The 19,726-nt window shown below is 31.8% G+C and overlaps 3 protein-coding genes across 11 annotated transcripts; 2 read left to right on the top strand and 1 right to left on the bottom strand.

Moving 5' to 3' along the window:
* The first annotated feature begins 3,295 nt into the window (after positions 1-3,295).
* On the top strand, positions 3,296-5,275 carry LOC7471616 (polygalacturonase QRT3). Its single transcript, XM_002304231.4, has 3 exons — positions 3,296-3,525; positions 3,664-3,891; positions 4,247-5,275. The coding sequence occupies exons 1-3, from the start codon at positions 3,352-3,354 to the stop codon at positions 5,273-5,275; spliced, it is 1,431 nt and encodes a 476-aa protein (XP_002304267.4). The 5' UTR covers positions 3,296-3,351.
* Positions 5,276-9,859: 4,584 nt separating this feature from the next.
* On the top strand, positions 9,860-11,066 carry LOC127905104 (RING-H2 finger protein ATL73-like). Its single transcript, XM_052451504.1, has one exon. The coding sequence runs from the start codon at positions 10,364-10,366 to the stop codon at positions 10,862-10,864; it is 501 nt and encodes a 166-aa protein (XP_052307464.1). The 5' UTR covers positions 9,860-10,363; the 3' UTR covers positions 10,865-11,066.
* Positions 11,067-11,736: 670 nt separating this feature from the next.
* LOC7461969 (choline-phosphate cytidylyltransferase 1) lies at positions 11,737-17,552 on the bottom strand. 9 transcript variants are annotated; one of them, XR_008058790.1, is made up of 10 exons: positions 17,166-17,524; positions 16,935-17,048; positions 16,319-16,414; positions 15,697-15,739; positions 14,707-14,862; positions 14,529-14,609; positions 13,044-13,154; positions 12,683-12,939; positions 12,157-12,282; positions 11,737-12,090 (listed from the first exon to the last, which is right to left on the bottom strand). XR_008058790.1 is itself a non-coding variant. In XM_024598195.2 (8 exons), exons 1-8 carry the CDS (start codon positions 17,312-17,314, stop codon positions 12,259-12,261), a joined length of 774 nt encoding a protein of 257 aa, XP_024453963.1. In that variant the 5' UTR covers positions 17,315-17,523; the 3' UTR covers positions 11,737-12,258. The 9 variants fall into 9 exon arrangements, 2 of the variants coding, with proteins under 2 accessions (XP_024453963.1, XP_002303347.2); XR_008058791.1 differs by having other exon boundaries at positions 12,162-12,282; XR_002981071.2 differs by having other exon boundaries at positions 11,737-12,282.
* Between the last annotated feature and the right edge of the window lie 2,174 nt (positions 17,553-19,726).

Genomic DNA, 19,726 nt, shown 5'->3' with positions numbered 1-19,726 from the left:
CTTTTATTTTGGGTGAAAAACACTTTCAAGAAGTTGTGAAAAATTAAAAACAATCTTTTTATTTGTTGATTATATTAAATTTGTTCTTTAATTTTTTATTGCTATATATTTTGTTTTAAATCTTTTTTTTAAAAAAATTATCCCTTAGAATTTGATTTAATTTGATTTGTATATTAATTTTGGTTTTCATTCTTTTCATAGTTATTTGTTTTTCTCTTATCCTGTTTTTAATTGAAATTTTTTATTTATCATATTTGGTCCTTGTTCTTTTGATTGTTATTTATTTTCTTTGAAATAATTTATAATATTTTTTTTCAATTTCATTCTCTTTTAATTTTTATATCTATCAAATTTGATTTCCATTCTTTTGATTGCTAATTATTTTATTTGAAATAATTTATAAAAATAATTTTTTTTTATCAATTTTATCCTAGCTCATTCAACATTTTTATCTGTCATATTTGGTCTCCATTCTCTTAATAAACTTGAAAGAAAAATCAAAATATTAATAAGTTATTTTCAAATTTATTTTCTATGACATAGCCAAATACTGAAAAATATTTTTTTAACTCATCTTCATTGATACTACAAAACATCGTAAAATAATTTACTTTCCATGTAAAATTTTTTTTTAAAAAAACTTTACAACAAACAAATGGGACTAGAAAGAAAAAGAAAGATAAAGAAGTAGTAGTTAGCCATGGTGGTTAGGCCTTTGTTTTTAGTTTAATAGCAAAGTTTTAATATTAATATTGTACATGCTCTTTAGTTATTAAATAGAATACAACTAGATAGGGGTCAAATAATTTTTTTCCTAATGTAAAAAAAAAATGTTAAGGCGACGCTAGTGTTTTTAAAAAAACAAGAAAAATATGAGATCTGGATTATAGATTTGACCATGTTCAATAAGCCTAATTAATTTAATAATATAATTTTAAAAAGACATCGTAAATAATGAAAAAAAGAGTCAGTAATTAACCATAAAAAATAATAAGTCAGTGTCATACTCTGAAGGAGAAGAAAGAAAATTATGTTGGAGACCTACCATCGCTCCGCCATGGATACTGCTTAACCACTAGAAAAAGCTTATCAAGACAGTTCAAATATCATTATGAAAGGCCACTTGACGACACCAAGAGAGATTACACATGCAGTCAGATCAACGACCCAAAAAGAAAAATAAAATATTATGAGATGAGTATCTCATATTTATATTCAATAAATCAATTTAATATAATTGAAAAACAAAATTTCTAAAAAAAAGATAAATTTAACAAAGAAAGATAAATAAAAAAACTGGAGAAAACCTGAGTCAGTATCAAAATTAGAGAAAGAGCTTATAGAAAGCAAATGAAAAAAATAACAGAACCTAATTTCCAATTAAAAAAAATACTTAGAGATAATACTGATAAAACATGAGTTTAAAAAAAGAAAAAAAAAAGCAAACTCGAGAAAATTTTTTAAATCTGGGTTTATCTCCCAAACTTATAACCCGTGAAATCCTAGACCCAAACTCAATTAAAAAGCTCAATTTTCAATAAATGCGATGTTGAAGCATGAAATAAAAAAATTTTAAAAATTGACAAGGAATAAAAAATAACAATTAAAATAATAAGGATCGAATTGGTAAAAAAAAACTTAAAAATGATGAAATCGCAAGAAAAAAATTAAATTTTAAAACCATCTCAAATAAAGAAAATATCAACTAATAAAATGGGGATCAAATCTGAAAGATAAGAAAATTAAAAGGGGTGAAATTAAAAAAAAAACTGATTTTATAAATCATCTCAAATAAAACAAATAGAAATCAAAAGAACAGGAATTAAATGTGAAGATATAACAAATTGAAGGGTTGTTTTAAAATTTTACAGGATAAGCTTGGAAATTGAGGAGAAAAGAAAAAAAAAGATCGCACTCGTCAAACTAGAGATTTGTTTGGAATACGTGTTGCATCGGGAAGAAGGGAAAGTCGAGATGACTTGAACACCACCCTGGGAGCCATCGTATGACCACCTTATGGTTTCTCGCACGTTGTTTACAGAGCACATAAGCAAACCACACGTCGACATGTGTGTTGCACGGCTAGCCAGATATTTTTAATAATATCTATATTAAGTGAGCCCTTCGACTAACTTGCTTATTATATATATAAAAAAACAATATGAAAAACAACACAAAGGCCTTGGACTTAAGTTATAAAACATTTGCCTTTAAAGTCAAATAAGTCATTTCAATGTTTTTTAAAAAAATAAAAAGATGATAAAGCCTTTAGAGCTAGGCTTTAAAAATTTTGCTTTTAAAAGCAATTAAATAATTTTATTATAATGAAAAATTATGTAAAGATATCATTCAATTTATAGATGATATTTTGACCATTAAAAAAAAAAAATCAATCTACCCCATGTAAGGCTTAATAATTCTTAATAATTTTGAAGTGAAGGGCAAAATCACCACTTCACTTCTGTAATTCACCGTGCATTGCCTCCCAGGCCATAATGCACACATTGAACACTCATGGTTTTTTTTTAATGGCAATCCTTTAAATAATATAATATTTTTTGTTGATTTTTTTTGGCATTTAGTTTATATATTTCTTAATTTGTTTTAAAAAGTATAAATAATATCGTTTTGTTTTTCAATTAAAAAGAAATATGATACTTGAAAACGTATATATAATGCAAGTATTTTCTTCTTTTACACTAGAAAGTGACTTGAAATTCTACCGGGTGAGCAAAAGGATTAAAGGACTGGTTTTTACTAAACCAAATTTATAACTCAACTGCTCCAAAATGCAAAAGGAAAAACAATAAAAATAAAAATATTCAGTTCCCAACAGCCACAAGTAATTAATTTCAGTTACTATTTTTTTTATAGAACCAAATTTCAAATAAAAAATGGGCATTAAGTAGCATTGAGATAAATGCCAATTTCTAAACTACCATGGTAATTATGATCATTTAATGTCTTACGCTAATAACTCACAGTGCTTTACTGTTATTCTCGAGGTAAAAAAACAAGGTTTGTAACAGGTGTGGCATGGGGATGTGATGCCTGCTAGCATTATGAACGAGTAGTAATAATTCATAGAACAGACAAGAAATTAGATCTAATGCAAATAGAAATCTTAGAGCTTCGTCCTCCAACTTTTTTGTTCAATTCTCTGTTTTTCTCTCCCATGTAGATTTCTTTCTCTCTTTCCTTTTACATCTTTTCATGTTTTCTGCTTAACATGGCCAAAGAATTGTGCGTTAACTTGTATATCATATTTCTTTTCATAGGAGTTTATGTTGGCAGATCGGCCGGCATAGAATAAGCCCATGACCTCCCTCGAAGTGGCGTAAATTTAAGACAATGGAACCTTTCTCAGCATGCTGTTTTATTGTATTAATTCTTGTACAAGGTGCGACTTGTTCCATCACACGACAGATCATGACGATAAAATTCCACAAAAAGCTACAAGAAATGGAAGGCTATCATCCTGTCAATGCTACCTTGTCATTTCCCAAGGCATCAAACACCAAAAAGGTGAGACTTTCTTCCTGTATTACATTGATCGACTTCATATACAAGTAACAAACATATGTGAATGTGTGTGTACATATTTCTTTTTACTGGGATTTTATTTGATCAAATAACGTTCGTTGGATGTCATTGAATTGTTAGAATATAGGGAGAGTATTTTATCCAATTGGGTATGGAGCAGATCCAACTGGCGCACAAGAGAGTTGTGATGCCATAATGGATGCTTTATCCGACGCTTTTCAAGTGCAAAATGGGCTAGAATTGCTGCCTGATGTCCATGACTTGGGTGGCGTTGTGATTGACTTGCAAGGTGGAAACTACAAGATCAGCAAACCCATAAGGTTTCCTTCTGGTGGAGGCAACATTGTGGTTAGTACTCTTCTACACATGACTAGATTAGTTTCTCTTCAATTATTTCATCGGAACAATGTTTTTCTCTGAAGAAAAAAAGATAGTTTAAATTTGAAACGGGAGGAAAGTGGAACTGAGTTATTTAACCTTGAAGCATGAAAACTCTTCGCGTGCTAATTAAGAGATCGAATAAGATTTGTGCAAGTTTTTTTTTTATGAAGTCTAAACTCTTCTGCCATTTGGCATGTCCTTCAGAAGTATTTGTTTCCCTTCGCATAAATTATAATTAAATTTTGGATAATTCATATTAGCGTATATATAAATTACGAATCTCTAACCAAAGATATTGATATGAAAAATGCTCTACAATTAGGTGAAAAAAGGGACAGTGCGAGCATCGGAAACCTTTCCCGGTGATAGGCATCTTATTGAACTATGGTCACCAAAGTCTAGGATGCATAACAAAAAGGTTTATTATGAAGACATCACCTTCAGGGATATTCTCTTTGATTCAAACTATAGAGGTGGAGGGATTTTCACCATGAATTCAGTCAGAACTCGCATTAATAATTGCTTCTTTATACACTTCACAACACAAGGGATTTTGGTCAAAGAAGGCCACGAGACCTTCATATCAAGCTCCTTCCTTGGACAGCATCCAACAATTGGCGGGGATAAAAATGAGAATAAATTTTCAGGCACTGCCATTGATCTTGAAAGTAATGATAATTCAATCACTGATGTTGTAGTTTTCTCAGCAGCCATTGGTGTTCTATTAAGAGGAGAGGCAAATATTCTGACAGGGGTGCATTGTTACAACAAGGCTAATGTTTTTGGTGGCATAGGAATTATAGTAAAACCAACTGCATTTTTAACTAGGATAACCAATTGTTACTTAGATTTCACCAATATTGTCATGGAAGACCCAGTTCAAGTTCAAGTCACAAATGGGCTGTTCATTGGAGATGCCTATATAGTTTTACAGTCAATCAATGGCAAAATCTCTGGATTAAACATTGTGGACAACATGTTTAAAGGGGAAGGCAGAAACTTGAACCCAATAGTGGAATTAGATGGAAATTTCACTATAATTGATCAAGTGGTGATTGAACGTAACAATGTGAGGAGCATGAGCTTGAAATCAACAGTGGGGAAACTAACTGTGGCCGGAAATGGAACGAAGTGGGTGGCAGATTTTTCGTCGGTGTTGTTATTCCCTAACAAAATTAGTAATTTCCAGTATTCGTTCTATGTTGAAGGTGTACCGACAGGGAATGTAGCGCATGCAGTGACCAATGTATCGGATAACATGGTGGTCGTGGAGAGCAACAAGGTCGTCAATGCAGTTGTTTCTGTGGTGGTTGATCAGAGTAGCATGGTTGAAGAGATCAACTACTTGTAATTATTCAATTTTGCTTTTACTCAACATTGAATATATATATATATCACATTTCTGCAGTTAACGACGGATAAAGCCATAACTATATGTTCGTATATATTGTTTTCTTTGCACTTTATAGCACCATGTTTTATTTTTATTTTGCTGAACTTTTTCCCCCCACTTCTACCTTCGATTAAATTATCAAATACTATTTGCATAAAAAAAACAATTATGTTTATGCACATCAGCATATCTAGTTGTATCAAATTTCTGCCTAGCAAAAAAAATGCATAACTAAACAAATTATACATCATAAACTGTTATTTTTTTTTTGCTTAAATGAAGAGGATGGAGAGTCATTACACCCCGGTAATATTAATGAGAGATAAATATGTCTTACACCTGCATTAATGAGAGATAATTATCTCTGACATAAATATTAATGAGAAATAAATATCCCTTACACAAATATTAATGAAGAATAAATATCTCTGACACATGTTTTAATGAGATAGAAATGTGGTAGGCTATAAAAGACTATTATATACCTAATAGTAAAGATTGAATATGATCCTGACTAAAGAGCTTAAATCATATTAAAAAAATCCATAGAGACTAAGTGTTGGGTCCAAGTCACAAGGTCCAAGAGGCATTAGGACACGTATTGAGCCTAGGCGTGTGACTTGGACCCAATAGGTGCCAGACATATGCCTAACACTCCAGACACGTTGCCTAGACTCACAGGTGTTGCCCGCATGTCTAGCGCCTGGGCTTAAGCGCGGTGTTTGAGCCAACAAGCGTTAGACATGCACCTAATATTTCCTGAGCTCTTGAGAGCCCAAGACCAGGCGTATTGTCTGGGTTCAAGGGTGTCAAACCCACGACATAAGACCGAACCTAAATTTTTTTGCAGAAACCCTCTAAAGCCTAGGTTATTGTTAAAACAGACTTTAGGCCAATAAAAAGTTGTTTATAAAATACTAATAAATCTTGGTCTATTAGTAACCTCCAAAGTCTTTGTGAAAAAAGTACACAAAGAATTAAAGATGTACTTGATTTCTTTGATGAGATTCTTGATTTTTCTCTCTATATAAGAAGAGGGACATATATCTTAAAGCACATCGCTGAAGTATTCATGTGCGAAGGTACTTGCCACAAAAAAAAAATGCCTTTTTAAGATTAAAAATACTTGGGGAAATACTTTATGACAGTATTAGCTTCAACTTTATGGATATGCTAAAGGTAGTGACACGTGTCACTGATTCAGTGGATGATAAAAGAGGCCTTCCACTATATAATGACTTGTTCCTCTCTCTAAACTTCTCTTCGAACCATTTTGTCAAGTAGTTCTTATGTGTGAAGTGTGTTTCTAGACCACAAGGCAAGGCCTAAGAGGTACTAGGATATGCACCAAGCCCACATGCATGGTATGGACTCAAGAGGTGCCATGTGCATGCCTAGTGCTTGAGTTAGGCACTTTGCCTAGGCCCCTGGGTTGGCATGCCCTTAACACGCACTGGCGTCTTGGTTCAAGCATGGTGCATAGCGTTTAGGATCAAGTGTGGTCTTGAGCCCTCGAGCTCTATACGAATGCCTTATGCTTATGCCCATGTATAATGCCTAGTGCCGAGGCCTAGATGCATGATCTAGGCATCGGGGTGCTAGGCTGCGCACCAAGCGACCCTCTAGGGCTTGGGCTGTTGTTAAAATGAGCTTTGAGTTAACGAAAAGTTGTTTAAAAAATATTGATAAATCCTGGTTCATTAATATATAATTGGATTTTTAAGATTTTGAGTATGATGCTCTATTTGTTGTATCTCTTTAAATTTTGATTTGTTTTTATCCATAGAGTAAGTAATTTACCATCCACGTAAATTTATGTGTTTTTATCTTTTTTTTTATTTTTCTCAATCTTTTTATTTATTTATGATTTACCAAAATATTATTTTAATATACTAGACAAATCTCTAACATTCTGTTTCTAGGATGATTATTTACATAAGGCCATTGAATAAAAAAGGGAAAGATTTAGGGGTTTAAATCAACTTTGTTAAGCCATATTGGATATTTTAAAACCTGTATAAAAATTTTAGAATTTGAATAATTCAAGAAAATTAAAAATTATATGGGAAATTAAGTGATTATTTTGTTTATCTTTTTAGCAACTTAGATTAAATAACAAATATGAATGGTTACGTGTTAGTTTAGATGAATGAACAATCACTTTTATATATATATATATATATATATATATATATATATATATATATATATATATATATATATATATATATATATATAAGATAGACATGTGTTCCCACACTAAAAGTTTAATTTTTTTTTAATATTCACTTATTATATAAAATTAATTTAGCTAAATATTTTATCTTTATCCCTAGCAATTTCTTTATGGTATAACTATTGACCTATCAAATATTAACGTGTATGTATATTGCTTGATATAGACAATGCTTATTCCTCAACATATAATGAATAAACTGCTCGAGAAGCAATCTAACACGTAAAGGAAAAAAGTAAAAGTCACCCATGTTATTACAATTCAAGAAATTATAATAAACTTCAATTTTACATAGCAATACTACTCAACTATCAAGATTTTTTATAAAACAATTAATTAATTTAAACTGCTAACTACACTGTTTTAATTTGTTAAAACACAAAAGCATACTCTATACACCCAAGAAATTTAAAGTAAATTTAGTCATTAAAACCCCAACAAAATCACCTTAAAATCAAGTAAAAATCCTAACCCTAACCCTAAGTTTATTGAATGAAAAATTAAGCTTAATATGGTTAGAGGAGAGGTACTCTTGGCACTGGATTTGTGAGTGGAAGGAGGTGGATGTCAGATTTTTTATGAGAAAGGCTTGTTGTTGTGTTCGGCTATTAACGTGCTTTGTTTTAAAAAAAAACTGTGGAGTTTTAATTTAATTTAAAATTATTGATGAAAATTATATTGAAAATTCTGTCGGTAATTTGACATGTTTTTAATGCTATTGAGATTTTTTTATTTTGTTGAAAATTATTAACGAAATTTTTTTATTTCAATTTCCATTGGAAAACAGTGCCATAATATTTTCTATAGGTGTTTGCGTTACAGTTTTCTGATTTTATGGCAATGAATAGAAAAAAACAAAAATATATATTTAAATAGAAAAAAGAAAGTACAAACACTTAATAATAAATTAGATGAAAAGTTCTTGCACAGTTGGCATGTGCGCACACATGCCATGTATCAATTTAATAGGCACATATATTCACATATATTTTTGACAAAATCTATTACCAAAGCACTTGTTAAAAAAAATCTGAGATTAATTCAGACATGCAAATAATAAAAATAAAACTAGAAATTTAAATAAAAAAATTAATAATTTCGCACATCAAATATATTACATTAATCACTTTTGAAGTTTAATTCCAAGAGGATGAATTGGTGACTTTGATTTTGAATTGCATGCGTGTTGTGGTTGTCAATTTGATTCAATATAAATGTCTTGTAGTGTTTTTATCTCCCTCTCCCTTTTTTTTATTTTTTATGTCGATGGTCAAGAACATTATTGGATTCTTTTAGACATTAATTAAAACTAAGTTTTTTCTTTAAACAATTTTAATATCATGTCCTCGTATTAACTTGTTGTTTTTAGAATGAAATTTGTTTTTTATGTTGACTCTAAGATTCAAATTCAGCTTTTAGAATGATGAATTTTCTTTGATGTTGCATCCAATATTCAAATTCAAAAATTCAAGGAAGGTCCAAACAAAACTCACCACCGGGTGTTAATTTTTTTTTAATTGATTAGATGCAATGTATCTTTCGACAGTATAAGAGAGTTTGTCTGCCCGAAAATGATTTTGTAAAAATGATTTTTTAAATTTTTATGTGTTTATTTATCAATAGAAAATTTAGTCAACGAAAAATATTTTCCAGTCTAAGAAAAATTTAGCTTGATTTCTATGAAAGTGTTTTCCTTTTATTTTGGGCAGAAAACACTTTTTAAAAGTTGTAAAAATTTGATTGATATATATTTTGTTTGAATTTTTTTTAAATTTCACTTCTTAAAATTTGATTTTTATATTAATTTTGATCATCATTTTTAAGATTGTTATTTGTTTTTCTTTTATCATTTTTTAATTGAAATTTTTCATTTATCAAATTTGATCCTCATTCTTTTGATTGTTACTTATTTTATTTGAAATAATTTATGAAATTGTAATTATTATTATTTTAATTTCATCATCTTCTAATTTTTTTTATTTGTTAGATTTGATTTCCAATATTTTTATTATTATTTGTTTTATTTGAGATAATTTATGAAATTAGATTTTTTTCAATTTTATTCTCATTTAACTTTTTAATTTGTAAGATTTGTTCCTTATTATTTTAATAAACTTGAAAAAAAATAAAATATCAATAAGTTACTTTCCAGCTCATTTTCTATAACATAACCAAACATTGAAAAATATTTTCCAACTTATTTTCCATGACACTACTAAACATTAAAAAATAATTTATTTTTCTAGAAATTTACTTTTTAAAAAAATCAATTTTAAAAAATAAAACTGCTTTCAAACAAATAAATTCTAAGATCCTTTCTAATTCACGTTGTTGTTGAAAAAATTTCTTAGCGAAGATAAATTTCAAGAACTTGTGATGCACTTCTCTAAAGAAAGAACACAGCCACTAAAATATCTGGCAGAAGCTTGCGGGCTTCTACTCAACTCCAGTGAAGATCCTGCTGAGAATTAGTCGTCTACTTTTTCCAAAACTTCTTGTGTGATGCAACTTGATGACAGCAACAATTAGGAATCGGGGAAAATCTTTAAGAGGAAGAGATGCTTTTTTCTTTCTGGGAAAGCGCATAAACAAAAAGCAAGAAAGACAGTGGATTATCAAGTAAGCATATCCCAGGCCAACACTTCACCAATCATCTTAAAACCACCATCCACTAGGTTCCTTGTTCTTGACCTCATGTTCCCTTGGTGTTTTATGTAACATCTACTCTGTGTGTTTCTCCTCTCCACCTTTTCCCTCTCTATCACCCATACTTACCTTTCATTTTCTCCCAAATTCTCATTCCCTTCTTCATGGCTCAAATTTCACCATCTCCCACACTTAGTCCCACAGTGAGCGCCCCTTCATGCCATGATCAATCCCAGGAACCAACTATGGATTTCAATGTAATGGTCATAGTTGCTGCAATGTTATGTGCCTTCGTTTGTGCCTTGGGCCTCAATTCCATGTTACAATGTGTATTTCAATGCACACAACGTACGGTAACGGAAACAGCAGGATGGATATCTTCTCGCAGACAGAACTCCGGTTTAAAGAAGAGAGAAATGGTAGGTTTGCCAACTTCAACTTATGCCCATCAAGGTTCACCATCATCAACTTCAGGTTGCGCTATTTGCCTAGCAGACTTCACCGACGGTGATAAAATAAGGGTCTTGCCTAAATGCAACCATGAGTTCCATGTTGATTGCATTGACAAGTGGCTACTCTCTCACTCTTCATGTCCTACTTGTAGGCATAGGCTCAAGTCCATTGATGAATCAGTGCCTTCTCTGGAGCAGATAGTCACTGTCTAACGAAGTCAAAAATTAGTTGACTGTTTATATATATATATATATATATATATATATATATATGTTTCTCCTCTTCTTAATTGGCTAGCCCTAGCCTGGTTTCTTGCATCATTAAACTTTAAATAAGCATAAACTGCATCTTCTGCTTCTGCTTCCTTATGTCAAGAAACTCTCTTAGTTTGAGGGTGGATTATTTTTTGTTTTATTTTGGTTTCTCTGTCAATTTAAATTGCATTTATTCTTTCCTCTTATTCCCCAACATCTCAATAGCTTCAGAGGGTTATTCACCAGTTTCAAGTATGAGCAAACTAGTTTTTGCATCAAATAAGCATAAACTTTCAATAGCTTCATAGCTTATTCTCATTGCTTCTAATTTTAAGATAAGATATTTATGTTGCTTCATCTTCTTTTGAAATAAATTTGTGCAGGTAAAATGGTACTACTGTGTTTCTTTCGTTAGTGGATGCCATTTTTCTTGGTGGGCATATTAAGTTAAATTTGAAGTTAATATTGATATTAAATTAAAATTAAATTAGCTTTTAAAAAATTAAATTAAAAGGAATGCATCAAAATTAAAATTACGAGAAATACATCAAAAAAATTTTATTTTATTTTTTAAATTTTATTTTTAAAATAATTACATCAAAATAATTCAAAAATATCTAAAAAATTAATTTAAAACTAGAATTTTTTTAAAAAATATGGTTGGACATCAATAACGTAAAAATATATCCACTACTCAATTTCACAATTTTTTTTAATTGAACGGAATTAGAAGAAGAGATTCAATTGAAGGGATTTCTTTTTATATTTTATCATGCCATCTACTTCTTCTCTCTCTTTTTTCTTCTAAGCAATCTATCAAAAAGGATGGGTTGCTATTAATTCTCTCTCCCCTTGTCTTTTCATTGCATCAGTGCCCAAGTGAGTCAAATTTGAAACTCTTAACTTTAAGGAAAATGCAATCTCAAAGATGGATTGGGAAATTTGTTGCTGAAAAAGATATCATGAAAGCTACCTCCACCTTGTATGTGTGAAGGACTTGCAATTGCACGGATCTTCGACATGATGATACAGAAGCCTGCAGGACAATATAAAGCAAGCAACAATGGCATAGGACAATAAGGACCAGATTGCTCTTCTTCTGTATGTCTGGTGGGGTGTTTTGTCGTTGCACGTCTAAGGAATCCATATCCACCACCTACTTTGCTCGCATTCACTTCCACTTGCTGATTTGAATGGAAGGATTATGTGGATGTGGTGAAAATGCAAATCATTTGAGACATTGAGGTTACCTTACGTGTTCTTGCAGTTCCAACTTGCTGCTGGTACTACCTTTCTTGGCTTCAGTTGACTAACAGTGCAATTCATGTTGATGTTCTGAACGCATAGACATTTCAAGAATGTAGAGCTTGAGTCCTCTGTAAGAAAAAATCATGGCTAGATCAGAAGAAGAAGACTCGTATTTATCAGATGATTTAGACCCTGGCTTATAATTTTAACGAAACATGTTAGAAAAATGGTGGGGGCGATGATGACTGCAGATCTGGTGATGATAATAAATGTGGTTAATAAGGTGGGCACGGTGATGGTAATAAGCAGTTAATGAGGTGCAGCAACAGTGGCTGTGGCAGCAATTGCTGACAGCAGCCCTGTAGTCATCGGTGTCAACAATCGGGCGTTGATAACATACATAAAAGGATCATTTTGTTCTCAAACCCATGTTTTTCTCGGATGTAAAATCCTGTGAGAAGAAAAAGGGAATTACAAACTGCAAAGATATTAAATTCACACCCTTATTTATTCACATAGAGGACCAACCTCAAATTTTAGACTGCACGAATTTTGCAAACAATATTCCTCTCCCAAACGAGAACCGTCACATATTTCTACACAAACATCAAAACTGAAGCTATTCAAATGTCCTAGTCACTGTATTCTTCTTCTGTGTCATCATCGTAGTAGTACTGATCACTATCACCATCACCATCACCATCACCATAGTATCTATCATATATAAGCCCTATTAACTTCTGCTTCGTCAGTTTCTCTTGAATTCGCTCTCTGATAGTTGTTCCCTGATAGATATGCAAACCAAAATGTGCCATAAGCATGCAAAAAGAAATCATCCATGCGCATACACTACCACCTACTTAGTTCGGGCCAGGAAACAAAGACTGACCATTTTATGACAGCGTTCTTCAAACATTTCAAGAAATCCAGCGACCAATCTATCAGCATTCTCCACCCACTCATTCCGATGCACACAGGCTGTTTTTGCGACTACTTGTATCTGCGGCATGAGGGCAGAATTTATCAATCCGATTATAAAAAGCCATCTGCCACGTGGTAGTGATGCATATAATTGATTTCTGGTTCTCTTCTATTGAATGGGAAGTGGTGCACAACATTAATGGTAGCATCTCACAAGAATATTGATTAGCTAGGCCTACTAATCTTTAAGTAAAACCACCACTAGGGTTTGTTTGCAATGAGAAGCAAACTTAAAGAGGGATAGGGGGCAGATATGGGGTGAGTGAGGCTCCTAAGGCCAAAGGACCAATTAGAGCACCATTACACTAATAACTTGCATCATGTGTTTCCAAAAGGGATGCCAGCATAATAAATGGATGGTTCAGTATAACAGATTATGCTTACAAAACAATTCCAATACTGATCCTAACAGCAATATGCACGTGCTTAATAAAGTAGGTGGCTGCTATATGGTCTAATCTTAACCCAAATAACCAAACTGCTTCAACAATTAATTTGAACATCAGATCGCACCAGGATGGAAAGTGGGCAAAGATTAAAGTCAGACACTTCAAACCTAAAACATTAGTTCTAAATGATGCTATACTACAACATAACATGAGCAACCATTGCACACGGGTGAAGCAAGAAATCTTGTTTTGTTGAGAGCAATCAGTTAATTTCTAGCCCCCCTCTCCTTAATCTATTTGACTAAAATTCATATGGTATTACTTGGCTGCAGAAGCAAGAATGTGGGAAGAAAATGAATGATCAAGCAACAAACCCTAAGGCTTCAAGGCTACACATCCTAATTCGCAACATGCTATCCTATATTTGCAACAGCATTCAATCATGCAACTTGTCCAGATAAATGGAGAAATTTATGTGTTTCAATATAGGATGCACATAAGGAAATTTCTGAAGCTCCAGCTTCACAAAATCATTTTGTCTGCACAGAAGCACTTAAAACAATCCTTACAACAGATAATTATTGCAAATCTAAATTAAGAGATGCTACAGTGTAAAAAAAAAAGATGAATTTCTTGGCTGGTGTCAAGTTCTACGCTAGAGTGATGACTGCTAGATTTCATAATACTGTTTGCATGCCAGACCATATTTTGGTGTCTTTCTAAAATTAGTTTGTCCTAGACTGCCTCCACTCTTCAGCACATGTGTGAAACAATATTTAGGGTTTAATCCTTGTTCTTTGCACAATTACATCTAATCTAAAACAAGGAAAGGGAAAACAAAATGGCATGGTGAATTCATGACAAGAAGAATAATATTATTTATCAATTTTGTACCTATCCCTCCAACAAAGAAGCACAAAGTCTCACATGCAACAAATTGTCAAAACACATGCCATGCAAGGTCACTATTAAGTATTAGCAATTTTGCAAGACAATTTGCACACCTTTTCCCCGACTATCTCTTGCTGTTTCTTCACTTTCTCACGCAACTTTTTAAACCCCATGTTAACTCTCAGCCGCTTTTCCTAGTAAAAGAGGATGGGAAATGGAAAAGATCAATTCTCCAGCAAGAACACAATGGTCAGAACTCAGAAAAGAGAAAGCAAATAAAGTAAAGCAAACCTTCACATAGCTGACACCCAAATCTTTTCTTGTATATCCACGTGCCAAATTACGCATCACATACTCATTATAATCTTTAACTATCCTCATTATAACATCTGATGTGGAGATCCCATCAGTCCGCTTTGTTTCCTTAAATCTCCCAACAGACTTGACCTGTACAAACATTTTGTAGAAATGCATTCTGTTGAAACTAGTCATACTTTGTTGTAATGGTGATGAGGCTATTAAGTAATCATGATTTGCCAGGTCAAGAAATTATGTCAAACATTAGAGTAATCCTATCGTTTCTATGGATTTCACTGCACATGAAAAGTCATCAAAACCACGGGAAACTATAGTAGAAATGAACAGAAAATTGGCAAAATTATTTGGTCATGAACATTTAAGAAAAGCCTTATAATGGTGACTAGGGAAATTGATAGACAAGATACAGGTCAAGAAGCAACAGTTTGAGTGAGTAAAAGGTATCCCAACAGCAGCGTTTTTATGAGTACGGATAGATTTTGAAGGAGAAGAATGGCAAAGTATATTTTTCCCATTTCCATTAGTGGAACGGTTTCAAATGTACGAGATGGTTAAATCAAGAGAAACTAATAAATAAAAACAATGAACCAGTCTTTACCGAGGCAAGTAATGCCAACATTTGTAAAACAGATAGTCATATACAGCTCACCAAAGAATTTAGACATATTTCCCTCTTATGCATGAGGAAACAATCACGAAGATGGTCCCCGTAGCTGTGAGAAAATACAGGTAGCACTGACGATATGATAGCAAAAGCTTCTACGTATTAGTTCTAGCACATAAAAGATCAGCCATGGTGATGGAAGAGGAGATGAAAGCTATGAAGTAATGAAGTGAGCCAGATAGGAATGATTCCCAGATAGAACCAGAATTTTATTCTAATCACCATTTATTGAAAGGCTTTATCAAGCCATGGTGAGACAATTCTTGTGATTAGCAAAGCTCCGCTATCACTAAACTTACAAATTCATAGACATCCTTTCCGGCCCCACTTGCATCAGCATAACTACAATTTTAGGGCAAACAAAAAACAATTAACATATTAAAAAGCAAAAGGAACTTAAACAAGAACAAAAAAAACTCAAGAGCACATGAATGCATATATTATGGTACAAAATGCAAAATGAAAGCACTACCAAAATAACATGTCAAATGAGGGAAAACAAGAAAAATTAAAATAGCAAAGAACATAGGGAAGTTAAATGAACAATTTTACGTAACAGAATCAACAATGCACTTGTTGCAACTTAGATAAAATGGAAGGAATCAAAGAAGCAACCACTACAAATAGGGTCAGTAAATTAATTTGAAGTAGGTCTTGAACATTTGTTGCACAACAAGAAATAGAAGCATTAAACACAGCCTGCACATACAAAAAACGTATACACATGCGGATAAATTTAGTTTCCAGGCATTTCACAAATGGTTCAACTAAAAGTTAACATCTCATCTAATTCAGCAATGATTTTCTTCTTCAAATAGAAAGGCCAAAACAATGTAAGCATGCAGTTTCCATGAATTTTTCTTCTTTTTTTTAATTGTTGGAAGACAAGCAGACAAGTCCATTTGGACTGATTAACCTTACGGAAGAGAGTCATGAGCCACATAGTCGATCCTATGTTTGTCGAGAAACTCTTGTGTGATAACCCATGGTGCATCAGGGATAACTTCATCAACCCACCTGCAAAATTTACAGTCAGTCAACGCCACATGCACTCTATTCCCAATATAGAAATTTCACTTGTCCAAATTTGATATCTAAGATAAAAGTAGACAACTAGGTTTTGCCAGCAGACAAGTTCCTGGTACGAAACAAGTCAACAAATTAAAACTGTGAAAATAAAACTTGTGAAAAATTAACCTGATCAATCAGCCCTGTTTTTCATTGATCACTATGAATCAGGAATACCAAACAGAGACAATGGGAATTTTTTTTCGCATGGCATGGCATACTATCTTGTGTGCAGTCTATACAATTTAGTTTGTCAAAAAATCATTGATGCCAGCAATGAGAGATTAAGCACATCTGAAGTACGACGGCAATCTATATCCATGAAAATTGATATCTAGGACGCCATGAAAAGAACATACATAGCAGTTTAAATCATTTGGGAACATTTTGTTACCCTTTTTATTTTTTATTTTTTATTTTTTTTTCAAACCAGAGAAATGGAGATTCAAAAATTGAAAGCAAAACCTACCTGCAATGGCGAAGAGACTCGTAGCGTTCTTGATCAGTCATCACAGTTTTACCCTTGTATTTGTGAGTTACTTCATCATTGCAGCATCCAACCACCAAATACGTGTTTGGGAATCTATCAAATTATTAATACTATTATTTGTAACCGAATTTTGAAAAAAAAAAAACAATAATTGAATTAAAACAGAAGAGAGAGATTGTGAGAGTGATAATAATTAAATAATTAAGATACAGTTTCTTGGCTTGCTCGAGAGAACGGGCATGGCCAAAGTGGAAGAGATCGTAGATGCCGTCTGCATATACTCGTACTGGCCTCTCCTCCTCCTCCTCCTTCGCTGCCTCTACTAGCCTCGAGCTCTTCTTCGCCTTATCTTCCTCCATTTATCTATTTATTTATTTTTGTTTTGTTTTATGGAGTGATTCTCTCTTCAAGTAAAGAAAGAATGAAAGACTTTATTTAGCGTTGCTTAGAACAGCGCTGAAACCATAGACTGCGCTGCGCACACAGAATCTGTCTATCTGTGTATCTCCTTTGACATCACAAACCATGCTTCTTCTTTTTTATTATATTTTTATTTGATTGGCTAACGAATTTTCAGACGAGAGGGCACAAAAGAGAATATTTCTTCTCCAATTATAATTTTTCCCTGAAAAACAAAAACCGGGACCCGAAGTCTAGAACCCCAAAGAAAAAAAAGGCAAGCAGATTTTATTCTCAAACACTTGATTGATTGATGGAAATTATCTGTTAATTTTACCATCAATTCTCCCATTGCCCTTTTTTTTCATATGTAATTTGCTGATAATATAGTGTTTTTCTTTTCACTTTTCAATTCGAAAATCTTCTTCTTCTCGTGTATGCTTATTATTTTTTCTATTTCATCCTATCCTATGAGCAACTGGTCAAGCAAATTATAGCGATGGTATTTTTTTTTTTAATGCAGTTCACGCGGGTCAATTCATCTTTTTAGTTTATTTTTTAAATCCAACTTAGCCTAGATTCTGGGTCATTTAGGTCGGTCAACGAGGCCGGTCAACAAAATGGGTCCAAATTCTTATCGCGATTATATTTTTAATCTTTTTAAGCCTATAAAAAAAATTATTTCGGTTTTTATTTGATTTTAAAATTTCTCTTTTTAAAAAAACTTTACTTAACAAAAAAAATACTTTTTTTTTATCAAACTTTAAAAATATTAGCCTACTTTTTATTTTAGTGTCATGAGTAGCCCCTGTTTTTCCTTGGATGTTAACTTAGGTTTTTTTTCCTTATTTAAATTCAATATTTTTAATTTTAATTTTATTATTTGATATTAAGTTAATTAAAAATTGGATATCATAATTTTTTTCCATTAGATATTTGCAAGTTTTTCACAATCTCAAATAAATACCTTGATATTTAGTTTATTCTTAATTTTACAAGCGTTTATTTTTTTATCATAGAGTTAAATAAAAAAAATTATTGAACCCAATTGAATTCATGACCTTGATCTATATTTGTCTTTTGATTTTTCCAGTTTTATCTTTAGTTAACATTAATGTTTTTTTTTTTCATGAATTAACATATAACATTCTTGATTTATTTAATTATATGCATGCATAAAGTTTTTAAATTTATACTTATAATTTTTTTATGTAAAATAAATGTGTCAAAAAAAACATAGATATTCAATTTTTTTTTGTTGGAAAGCAAATATCTTATATATGAAGAAGCATAGGTGAAATAACTAGTAAGAGAATATAAAAGGTGTTGAAAAAATATTATAGCAATCCACAATTAAAAAAAAACAATTTCACCCTTCACAAAACAATCCACGTAACTAGCTATCAAGGGGTATTATAATATTTTCACAGGGGTCTATTAGTTATTATCATGTTGACGGAGGATAAATCAGTCTTTTTCTATTTCTAATGCACAGTGAAATGACTAAATTTCTCTTAAATATTTTTTTTTTTAAATTCATGTCTAGGGTCATTTTGTATTTTTATTTTTTTAAGAATATTTAAATGACTTAAATGCCCTTAGAAGTGGATTTTTTTTAGCTTATGTTCAAGGACATTTTAGCATTTTTCATTCTGTTTTTTTTTTTTGTTATTAGGGTAATTTTGTAATGTAAAAATATAGATATTATTAAAAAAATTATTGATGCATACGAGGCCATCTAATAACCAAACGTTACCCTCCACAACAGCGTTTGAATTATCTTAGCATCTCCTATGTGGTGAGACGACGAGTGTGGCCAAAGGCCGGTCAATTTGGCATTGACGACCTTTTATTCTTTTCTCTCTCCTTCTCAATCTCTACACCTGCCTTCTGAAATTTTAAAATAGCCCTTCAATTTATTATTCTTTCATATTTAGTTCTTGTTTTTTTGATTAATATTTATTTTATTTCAAATAATTTATAAATTTGGATTTTTTTTTCAATTTCAGCCCTCATTAATTCCTATCAAATTCAACCCTCATTCTTTTGATTGCTATTCTTTTTTTTTTATGATTTTTTTAATTTTATCATTCAACATTAAATTGATTGAGAATTAAATTTCTTAATTGAGTAAGAGTTTTAAGATTTCACGAGTTGTGAGTTTTAGATATGAATTCAAGTTTAGAAAGTCCATCCATGTTTGCTTGATTTTTTTTTAAAATTCATATTTTTTTAGTTTCATCGCTCAACATCTATTTAATTGAAGATTGGACTCTGTTAATTTTATTTATTTTTGCTTCCTATATAATTTTTTCACTTATTTTGAGAATGACTTGGATTATTCCAGGAGTTTGTATTTGTCGTTCTTTATC

Source organism: Populus trichocarpa, chromosome 3 (assembly GCF_000002775.5).
Source record: "Populus trichocarpa isolate Nisqually-1 chromosome 3, P.trichocarpa_v4.1, whole genome shotgun sequence".
NCBI lineage: Eukaryota > Viridiplantae > Streptophyta > Magnoliopsida > Malpighiales > Salicaceae > Populus > Populus trichocarpa.
This window is presented reverse-complemented; position numbering and strand designations above follow the sequence as displayed.

What these genes read in the sequence shown, in the direction of transcription:
- LOC7471616 (XM_002304231.4), top strand. Translation starts at nt 3,352, where the DNA reads ATGGAACCTTTCTCAGCATGCTGTTTTATTGTATTAATTCTTGTACAA. An exon ending in AGGCATCAAACACCAAAAAG is followed by an intron (nt 3,526 to 3,663) that starts GTGAGACTTTCT and finishes TTGAATTGTTAG; the next exon opens with AATATAGGGAGAGTATTTTA. An exon ending in CTGGTGGAGGCAACATTGTG is followed by an intron (nt 3,892 to 4,246) that starts GTTAGTACTCTT and finishes CTCTACAATTAG; the next exon opens with GTGAAAAAAGGGACAGTGCG.
- LOC127905104 (XM_052451504.1), top strand. Translation starts at nt 10,364, where the DNA reads ATGGCTCAAATTTCACCATCTCCCACACTTAGTCCCACAGTGAGCGCC.
- LOC7461969 (XM_002303311.4), bottom strand. Translation starts at nt 17,314, where the DNA reads ATGGAGGAAGATAAGGCGAAGAAGAGCTCGAGGCTAGTAGAGGCAGCG. An exon ending in TGGGTGTCAGCTATGTGAAG is followed by an intron (nt 14,610 to 14,706) that starts GTTTGCTTTACT and finishes CTCTTTTACTAG; the next exon opens with GAAAAGCGGCTGAGAGTTAA. An exon ending in AAGAACGCTGTCATAAAATG is followed by an intron (nt 12,940 to 13,043) that starts GTCAGTCTTTGT and finishes CATATCTATCAG; the next exon opens with GGAACAACTATCAGAGAGCG.